At 44.0% G+C, this 10612-nt stretch overlaps 1 protein-coding gene across 2 annotated transcripts in view; it reads right to left on the bottom strand.

Moving 5' to 3' along the window:
* Positions 1 to 2326: 2326 nt before the first annotated feature.
* Positions 2327 to 10612, bottom strand: part of ZNF830 (zinc finger protein 830) — a 216267-nt gene continuing 207981 nt past the window's right edge. The window contains exon 10 of one of the 2 annotated variants that reach the window (XM_069730476.1): positions 2327 to 3173. In XM_069730476.1, coding sequence (XP_069586577.1) covers positions 2993 to 3173 — 181 coding nt within the window. In that variant the 3' untranslated portion in view covers positions 2327 to 2992. The remainder of the gene's footprint in view (positions 3174 to 10612) is intronic. The other variant, XM_069730477.1, reaches the window with a different exon arrangement.

Here is a 10612-nt window from a genome sequence, read left to right as displayed (position 1 = left end):
TGGCCGCCGCCCGGACCGACGCGCACACCCCGTAAGGACGCGACCAGCCCCCCAGAAGGCCCCGCCAGGCACGGCCTCAGAAGCTGGCACCACATACTCACTAGGTACCTGCGGCGATGGATCACTAAGAAGCCCCTCTGAAGGCTGCTTCTCTCTGCTGACATCGACACTAGCAGTTCCCCTGCCGTGCGGTGCTTCCGGCATCCTGGACAGCCTGAGGTAGGGGACCCCCGCTACCTGAATCGGTCTGCCAGGACTGGGCTATCTTCTTTTCTTCTACCTTCTTCACAAGGCCTGCCTGAAGAGGTTCCTCTATCAGGGACAGGAAACCAACTGATGCAGGAGAGAGGTGCCGCCCTTTTATGTCTGTAGGTTTCCTGTCCCTGAAGAGCGGATCCACTCTCTCGTGGTGCTGTCATGGCGACTGAATAAATTGCAATTTGTCTTTCTGCAGTCACATGAATGACTGAAGACTTTTCTCATGAGACTGGACAAACCCTTTAATCAAAGGTTAGTCTGATTTCATCCTTTATTTCAAACAGAAGACAGATACCATTCAATGTGTTCTGGCATTGTTTTCAATTTTGTATACTTTGTTCCTGCCAAGTTTTCATTTTGCTATTTTGGGGTTTTGTTTTTTTCCGAATCAAATATATGATTATATCCAAGCAGTTTGAATAAACACTTTATTCAAGGATATACCGTATATACTCGAGTATAAGTCGAGATTTTCAGCCCAAATTTTTGGGCTGAAAGTGCCCCTCTCGGCTTATACTCGAGTCACGGTGGGCGGCAGGGTCGGCGGGTGAGGGGGAGAGGGCGCTGAGGCATACTCACCTAGTCCCGGCGCTCCTGACGCTGCCCCTGCCTGTCACACTGTCTCCGGGTGCTGCAGCTCTTCCCCTGTTCAGCGGTCACGTGGGACCGCTCATTAGAGAAATGAATATGGACTCCACTCCCATAGGGGTGGAGCCACATATTCATTCCTCTGAGCGGTGCCAGTGACCGCTGACAGGAAGAGCTGCGGCACCCGAAGACAGTGTGACAGGCAGGTGCAGCGTCAGGAGCGCCGGGACTAGGTATTTCATATTCACCTGCCCGCGTTCCACACGCTGGGCGCCGCTCTGTCTTCGCGTCCTCTTGCACTGACTGTTCAGGTCAGAGGGCGCGGTGACGCACATAGTGTGCGCGATGACGCCTATAGTGTGCGCGGCGCCCTCTGCCTGATCAGTCAGTGCAGAGAGACGCCGGGACGAGACGCAGGGAGCTGCAAGCAAGAGAGGTGAGTATGGCATTTTTTTTTTTATTATTGCAGCAGCAGCAATGGCACAGCTTTATAAGGAGCATCTATGGGGCAAAAATGAACGGTGCAGAGCACTATATGGCACAGCTATGGGGCAAAAATGAACGGTGCAGAGCACTATATGACACAGTTATGGGGCAATAATGAGCGGTGCAGAGCACTATATGGCACAGCTATGGGGCAATAATGAACGGTGCAGAGCACTATATGGCACAGCTATGGGGCAACAATGAACGGTGCAGAGCACTATATGGCACAGCTATGGGGCAAGAATGAACTGTGCAGAGCACTATATGGCACAGTTATGGGGCAATAATGAACGGTGCAGAGCACTATATGGCACAGTTATGGGGCAAGAATGAACGGTGCAGAGCACTATATGGCACAGCTATGGGGCAAGAATGAACGGTGCAGAGCACTATATGGCACAGTTATGGGGCAAGAATGAATGGTGCAGAGCACTATATGGCACAGCTATGGGGCAATAATGAACTGTGCAGAGCACTATATGGCACAGCTATGGGGCAATAATGAACGGTGCAGAGCACTATATGGCACAGCTATGGGGCAATAATGAACGGTGCAGAGCACTATATGGCACACCTTTCTATGGTACATCTATGGGGCAATAATGAACGGCGCAGAACACTATATGGCACAGCTGTGGGGCCATAATGAACGGTATGGAGCATCTATTTTTATTTTTGAAATTCACGGGTAGCTGCTGCATTTTCCACCCTAGGCTTATACTCGAGTCAATAAGTTTTCCCAGTTTTTTGTGGCAAAATTCGGCTTATACTCGGGTCGGCTTATACTCGAGTATATATGGTATTATGCATGGCTGACTTGATATTCAGGGGTGCCAATGCTGATCACAATTATAAATAGTATTAACTCTAGTATCATCTAGATCTATAACATAACTGTTGCTACGTTTACGGTTTAATATTATGAGTAGACATCGTATAAGATTCAATTTTTAATATTTGTGTACATTAGCAAATAGAATGAAAACTGGTACGGTTAACTGTAAACTATATAAAAAAATTTATTTATTTTATTTTTCAAAAACATATGTATGTTTAAAAGGAAATAATCATTGTCATTTACTATTACATATATGGTTTTAAAACTTGAGAAAAAGATAAATTAAATCAAAGCAATTAGATTGCTAAAGCTTTTTATTACTTTTAATAATTTTCACGTATACAGACCACCCCACCTCCCACATGCACACACTGTTAGCACCAGAAAGGAAATATACAACAATGTGAAATATACAAACAAGAGTGAATGTCAATATTATAAACCCATAATTTTATTTATTCAACTTAATAATTCCATAACTATACAAAATAGTTACAAGATACTTTAGGAACCATTTTTGAATCCTATATACAAAAAACATTTGCCAAATTGGGAGACAAAATAGAAATATTAGCTGACAAGAATTGGAGGCCCTGGATGGCAGGGAGGAGTTTCCTTATTCAAAAATCTATGTAGACAGAGTGGACTAAGAGTGTACCCTAAAAATGTAGGATCTATAAATTACATAAGCAGGAATAGCTTGCATAGTAATACAGAAGAAACTAAGTACTCCAAATGTGAACTTTTGCCTTTTGATTAAGATAAAGCTGGGATGTAAAGAACCATCAATAATATACAGATCTTTAGAGAAATAATTTTTGCCTAATGAAAAACACCCTTCTCCCGCCAGCTCTGTGTAAGCATTGTTGGCAGAATATCTTCATCATCGCTTCCAATATCATCATCCTCATGTTTGCAGGATTTTCCTTCTACACCATCTATCAGTGTATTGTGCAGAACATCCTTACGATTTCTCAAATGTTCAATTCGACGGTAGCATTCCCTAAAAGGCAGAACAGAGGAAAGCATCATTTACTCAATTCTACAATAAAGCAAATTACCCCAAAACATAGCCAAATCCAGGGCATATGCACACGTCGCTTTTTTTTTTGCAGATCCGCAGCGTTTCCACAGCTGCGGGTCCGCAGCAGTTTCCCATGCGTTTACAGTTCAATGTAAACCTATGGGAAACCAAAAACGCTGTGCACATGCTGCGGAAAAAAACCGCGTGGAAATGCAGCGGTTTACATTCCGCAGCATGTCACTTCTTTCTGCGGATTCCGCAGCGGTTTTACAACTGCCCCTATGGAAAACTGCAGTTGTAAAACCGCAGTGAAAACCGTGGTAAATCCACAATAACTCTGCAGCAAAAACGCAGCGTTTTTGCCCTGCAGATTTATCAATTCTGCTGCAGAAAAATCCGCAGAGGTCCATTATACGTGTGCACATAGCCTAATAATTACGCTAAAGTCAACCTTATTAACTACCATAATTGTTTAACACAATCGATATATAACTATTACAGTTACCTTATTGAACTCTTCTTTTAGAGTTAGGTCCCTAGTTTTCTCCTGTCACCCCTATTTCAGGAATGTTGGCCTCTGGGGATACTACCTCCTCATCTCCAATTACACAGAAGGGAAGCATATTAGACTCTGTGGTTGGTGAGACTTCTTTAGGGCCAACCCGTCTCTTACCTGAGCAACAAGGTTTCCGCCACTCTGCATAAGTCCCAAAACAACATAAAGGCCCGGTCTATAATAATTGAGTGCAACAAATTCTAGACCATGCCTATTTCACGAGTCTCAGTACCTCGGTCTGTCTCAGTTACCACTTTGGCCAACGGATAGTCTTTAGCATACCTGTAAATGCAGCGGATGCCCAACTTCTTTCCAGGGATCAGTTGGAGAAGGAATGTGGCCCTCATGAGGGTCACCAACCTCCCTTAGTCTAGTAATCCAGTCATTTTCAACTTGGAGTTCAGTTCTTGACAGGCCTCTGGAATTTGGTAGGGCATCGAATTCACCTGCACATGGGGTTCCGTCAGAACCTTGTGTTCTTTACCATAGATACACCCCAGCAAATCTGAGAAAAGGTCCCACTTCTGTTACTGCATTTCCTGACACTGCTGTTTTTTGGCCTTCGACAGCATCTTGGCTATTGTAGCATCTTCAGTGTATCCTTCTAGCTTAACCAGCAAACATGGTGTTTCAACTGGGTCCCTGTTTTGTTGTGCCTTGATTGGTAGCAGCCTGTGGGGATTTTGGAAGTGAGAGGAGGAAGCGGTTGACTGGTAGGTGGGACAGGACGTGCAATACCTTGGGATTTCCAGGTGACATCTGGGCCAGTAGAACCTCCGCATGACCCATTCTTGAGTTTTGTTCACCCCCAGATGGCCACCCAAGACATGGGAATAGACCATATCCAACACCCTCCATCTATAGGGTTCTGGTGTCAACATCTGCTCCACTATCTCCTCCCTCACCTTAGTATTCCGGTACAAGACTTCCCCACTCAACATGAAATGGGGAAACCTGGTGTCAGCCCCTGGCTCCTGTTTTATGCCATTTATAACGGTTACCTTATTGAACTCTTCTTTTAAACGGCATAAAACAGGAGCCAGGGGCTGACACCAGGTTTCCCCATTTCAATGTTGAGTGGGGAAGACTTATACCGGAATACTAAGGTGAGGGAGGAGATAGTGGAGCAAATGTTGGCACCAGAACCCTATAGATGGAGGGTATTGGATATGGTCTATTCCCATGTCTTGGGTGGCCATCTGGGGGTGAACAAAACTCAAGAATGGGTCATGCGGAGTTTCTACTGGCCCAGATGTCACCAGGAAATCCCAAGGTATTGCACGTCCTGTCCCACCTACCAGTCAACCGCTTCCTCCTCTCACTTCCAAAATCCCCACAGGCTGCTACCAATCAAGGCACAACAAAACAGGGACCCAGTTGAAACACCATGTTTGCTGGTTAAGCTAGAAGGATACACTGAAGATGCTACAATAGCCAAGATGCTGTCGAAGGCCAAAAAACAGCAATGTCAGGAAATGCAGTAACAGAACCGGGACCTTTTCTCAGATTTGCTGGGGTGTATCTATGGTAAAGAGCACAAGGTTCTGATGGATGGTGAATTCGATGCCCTACCAAATTCCAGAGGCCCGTCAAGAACTGAACTCCAAGGAAGTGAAGCATATGCTGAATATTTGAGTCATTGAAGAGAAAAAGGTTTAACCCAATTGTGCTTGTTCCAAAACCTGATGGAGAATGTAGATTCGGTAATGACTATTGGAAGCTGAACCAAGTCTACAAGTTCGATGCATATCTGGTGCCACGTATCAATGAGCTGATTGAGAGATTTGGATCAGCAAGGTACATAAACACCTTGGATCTAACAAAGGGATATGTGTTATCTCCACGTGACAAGAAGCCAAGGATAAGACTGATTTCGCTACACCCGGCGGTTGCTTCCAATATGTTTGGATGCCGGTCGTACTGCAGGGAGCTCCAGCCACCTTCCACAGGGCCATGGACCAGATCTTGGCACACCATAAAAATTAAAGCTGGGGAATAGCTGCAAATATCAGAATCTTCAGCCCAGATTAGGGAAGTCATCTGGGAAAAGTCCAGGCGGTGTGTGATGCTCTCAGAAAGACCGGAATCTCTAAAAATCCAGATAAATGTGCACGGGGAAAGAGGCAGCCAAATACCTTGTATAAGTAGTAGGGAGCGGAAAAATCAAATCACTAATCAATAAAGTTGACACAACCCAGAACTGGCCAAAACCAGTCTCAAAAAAACAAGTTAAGGTCTTTCTGGAAATCGTGGGTTACTAAAGGAGTTTAATTATAAACTTTGCCATGGTGGACACACCCAGGACCGACCTTCTTCAGGTGCAAAATCAGTCATGACCAAATGGATGTCAGAGGCGGAGACGGCCTTTCAAGAACTGAAAGTAGCTCTCTGTAAGCAGCCAGACCTAATTACTCCCGACTTTAAAAAGGAATTTGTACTCCACGCGAACATCTCAGAAGTCGGATTAGGAGGGGTCCTCTCTTAAGAGATACACAGAGAGGAGCATCCTATTCTCCAACCGAGTAGGAAACTGTCGGCATATAAGAAATTATTCCATTGTAGAAAAGTAATGCCTGGCGGTAAAGTGGGTGGTGGACACATTGGGATGCTATCTCTTAGGCCTTTTTCAGAAGTCAGAGTATCCAGTACGTGTGGTGACAGTTTTCACACATACCAAAGACACTTACGCATGTAGACCCATTCAAGTGAAAGGGCCTTTGCACACTTCAGTGTGTTTCCACGGACCATGTGTCCATGGGCAAAACACCTACATGTCCGTTTTTAACAGCAGCACGGGCCACAAAACATCTCGCACACATGCACATGGATGACATCCGTGTGTCATCAGTGTGACACGTACCAGCGTCTGGAAAGCAGCAGTACAGTTAGCACTGTTCCCCAGGGCTAGGTGCTGAAGACCAATCAACATGAGCAGGGGAGAATGTTGAGAGATATATTCAACTGATAACAGTGAGAGCAGGTGGCACTGCCTGTGCTATATATAAATAAATTAAAAACCAGCGTGGGTTCCCCTGTATTTATGAAAATCAGCCAGGCAAAACTAACAGCTGCAGACTGCAGCCTTCAGCATGGCTTGTTATCAAGAATAGAAGGGTTTTTGCTTTTAGAAAAAGGGTGAGGGTGCCATGTCACATTGGCAGAGCCCCTGAGGTACCAGAACAACAGAAACCCCACATATGTGAACTCATTTTCAAACTACACTCCCAAATGAATTCATCTAGGCGTGCAGTTATCATATCAACACCACATGTGCCTCACATAATTTTATACCATTGAGAGCTGAAGAAAGAATAAATTACATTTTTACCACTAAACTGTTTTAGCCCCAAGTTTTTAATTTTTCTAAGGGCTAAAAGGGAAGTGTTTTTTTTACAACAAAATGAGGTCCATTATTTCCCTGAGTGCGCCAATACCCTACATGTAATTGGCACAGTGCAAAAGCTCAGAAGTGAAGGAGCGCCATACTACAGTGCAGATTTTACGGTTATGGCTTGAGGGTGCCATGACCCACTGGGAGAGCCCCTCGAGTGGCCAGAACAGCAGGAACCCCCCCCCCCCCCCCCACAAGTGACCTGATTTCACAAACTACACCTTTCAACAAATTCATCTAGGTGTGCAGTGACCATATTGACACCACAGTTATGTCACAGAATTTTATACCGTTGGGCAGTGAAGAAAAAATAATTACATTTTTACCACCAAAATTTTGTTTTAGCCCCAGACTTTACCTTTTCACACAAGAAGTGGGTAAAAATGGCACCATAATTTGTCACACAATTCCTACTTAAACTGGCAACACCCCAAATGTGGCTGTACAGTACTGCATACGAAGAGACTAGGGAGGGAGGGAGTGCTATTTGCCTCCTGGAGCGCAAATTTTCCTAGAATAGTTTGAGGACTCCATATACAGAGCCTTGAAGTGCTACAAGAGTAGAATTCCTCACTCAAGTGACCTCATTTTAGAAATTATCTACAGGTGTAGTCAAGACTGTGGAGTCAGAGCCCATTTTGGTGGAGTCGGAATAAAATGGACCGACTCCGACTCCAAAAATATATAAGAAATTGGGTACAGTAGTTCAATGCAGTTTGTGGGGAATATTTTTTTCATAAGAATTGGGGAAAGTTAAGAAATGTCCTTTAAATGCCTGTCCTATTCCTGATCTAAGGTCTACACGTTTAGCCGAGATGAATGTGCGCTGCAATTTATGTTCATAAGTAGTGAAGCTGCTCCTCTACAGATAAGGGGCAAAAATAAACACACAGGGAAGGAAAGCCTACATTCATCTCAGAATTTCTGGAGTGAACAAGAAAGCAAGATTAAAGAAGGTAAGTACTTCCTAAAGCATATCTAAACTTTCCATAAATCAATAGTCCAGTATGTATTGTCTTTGTATGCTTGATGTTTTGGTTTGTTTTTCCTCTTAGCTCATGTTTGGAGAAATTAGCTGCCCTGATGTCTGATATACACTATACATAGAATATAAGGGGAAAAACTGTTTTCTAACAACTCAATTTCAGAAATACAGTAACAGGATAGATGAGGACATATATATTTTTGTGTGTATGTGTGTTCTGGAATGTGATGCAGCACAGATATTACTACAAAAGAAAAGCAAAATTATTCTTTACAATTAGATGATCTTGTTGAAGCTGCTTCACACCTCTTTCCTATTCATCACATGTGCTGTGTTGTGCACATGCTGCAGCTGGCAATAAGAGATAGTCTGCAAGAGGGACATGCTGGAACTCTGATTAGCAAAGTGAGGAAATTGGATATTGCTGCCAGAACAACTAAAATTGATTCCATCTTGAAGAGATGTGCTGGAAAATGGGCAATTGTGAATCAAGCCACTTGGTGGGGTAGCACCTATTTAATGATTGAGAGATTGCTTGAGCTGAAACTATTCTCTGTAAATATGGCCAACCCTCAGGTAACACTACATGAAGGTCAATAGACACAGGTGGCTGAATTGAAAGAATTGCTTCATCACCCATTTACAGTGACTAAAAAGGTACGAGCTGAGAATTTAACTACTGGCATTTTTATAAAGGATGGAAGAACTTGTTGTTTTGCCTGTCCCAAAGAGGAGGTTTAATAGCAGATGGCATTGCAGCTTCAATGAAACGGAGAGAGATACTGCTATTAGAAAATAAAATTCTTCTGGCAGCTGTTTATGTGGACCCTAGTCATCGTATATTGCTGGATGATCAACATCTTACTAAAGGAAAAGAAGCTTTGATTGAGGTAACAGTTAAGGTACCATCACACTTAACGATATCGATGCTTTTTGTGACGTAGCAACGATATCGTTAAGGAAATCGTTATGTGTGACAGCGACCAACGATCAGGCCCCTGCTGGGAGATCGTTGGTCGCTGAAGAAAGTCCAGAACTTTATTTCGTCTCTGGATCTCCCGCTGACATCGCTGGATCGGCGTGTGTGACACCGATCCAGCGATGTCTTCACTGGTAACCAGGGTAAACATCGGGTAACTAAGCGCAGGGCCGCGCTTAGTAACCCGATGTTTACCCTGGTTACCAGCGTAAAAGTAAAAAAAAAAAAACACTTCATACTTACCTACCGCTGTCTGTCCTCCGGCGCTGTGCTTCTCTGCACTCCTCCTGCACTGGCTGTGAGCACAGCGGCAGGAAAGCAGAGCGGTGACGTCACCGCTCTGCTTTCCGGCCGCTGTGCTCACAGTCAGTGCAGAGGAGTGCAGAAAAGCACAGCGCCGGAGGACAGACAGCGGTAGGTAAGTATGAAGTGTTTTTTTTTTTTTACTTTTACGCTGGTAACCAGGGTAAACATCGGGTTACTAAGCGCGGCCCTGCGCTTAGTTACCCGATGTTTACCCTGGTTACCGGGGACCTCGAGATCGTTGGTCGCTGGAGAGCTGTCTGTGTGACAGCTCTCCAGCGACCAAACCGACGCTGCAGCGATCGACATCGTTGTCGGTATCGCTGCAGCGTCGCTTAGTGTGACGGTACCTTTAGGATGAGTGGGCTACACTTGCTACCAAGGGCAAGAGGACTCTGGTCTTGCCAGTGCTGCTGTTGCTGTTCCTTCATCCTCATCAGATGAGGAGTTTGATTTCGACAAGTATTTAGACGACATGAAGCAGGCAAAGCGTTGCTGCAGGGAAAAAGATTCCACTCCCATAGAAAACAGATTGACCATATTTCAGCAAAATTTTTCACTTGCTCTTAAAGAAGTAGAAGAGTTCAATCATTGTTCAATTGCTACCATCCACCTCTAGTGTCTCCCCTTTTTCCTCATAGTTTGTAAGCTTGCGAACAGGGCCCTCATTCCTCTTGGTATCTGTTTTGATCTGTGTTTATTGTTATGCTGTAATGTCTATTGTCTGTACAAGTCCCCTCTAAAATGTAAAGTTCTGCGGAATATGTTGGCGCGATATAAATAAAAAAATATTATTATTATTAATCGTTCATCAAAAATGACTGTGCACGAGGCAGTTCCTTTGTACCCTGAAATTGTTAGAGCTGTTGCCCATGTGGTTACGGCCTTGCCACCAACCCAAGTTAGTGTAGAGAGGTGGTTCTCTAGCCTTAAAATAATTAGGTCAGAATTTGATGTCATCTACAGTTGTGGCCAAAAGTATTGACACCCCTGCAATTCTGTCAGATAATACTCAGTTTCTTCCTGAAAATGATTGCAAACACAAATTCTTTGGTATTATTATCTTCATTTAATTTGTCTTAAATTAAAAAACACAAAAAGAATTGTCCTAAAGCCAAATTGGATATAATTCCACACCAAATATAAAAAAGGGGGTGGACAAAAGTATTGGCACTGTTCGAAAAATCATGTAATGCTTCTCTAA

This window comes from Ranitomeya imitator, chromosome 6, assembly GCF_032444005.1.
Source record: "Ranitomeya imitator isolate aRanImi1 chromosome 6, aRanImi1.pri, whole genome shotgun sequence".
Classification (NCBI taxonomy): Eukaryota; Metazoa; Chordata; class Amphibia; order Anura; family Dendrobatidae; genus Ranitomeya; species Ranitomeya imitator.
The sequence above is the reverse complement of the archived record's forward strand: the minus strand, read 5'-3'. Positions and strand labels throughout refer to the sequence as shown.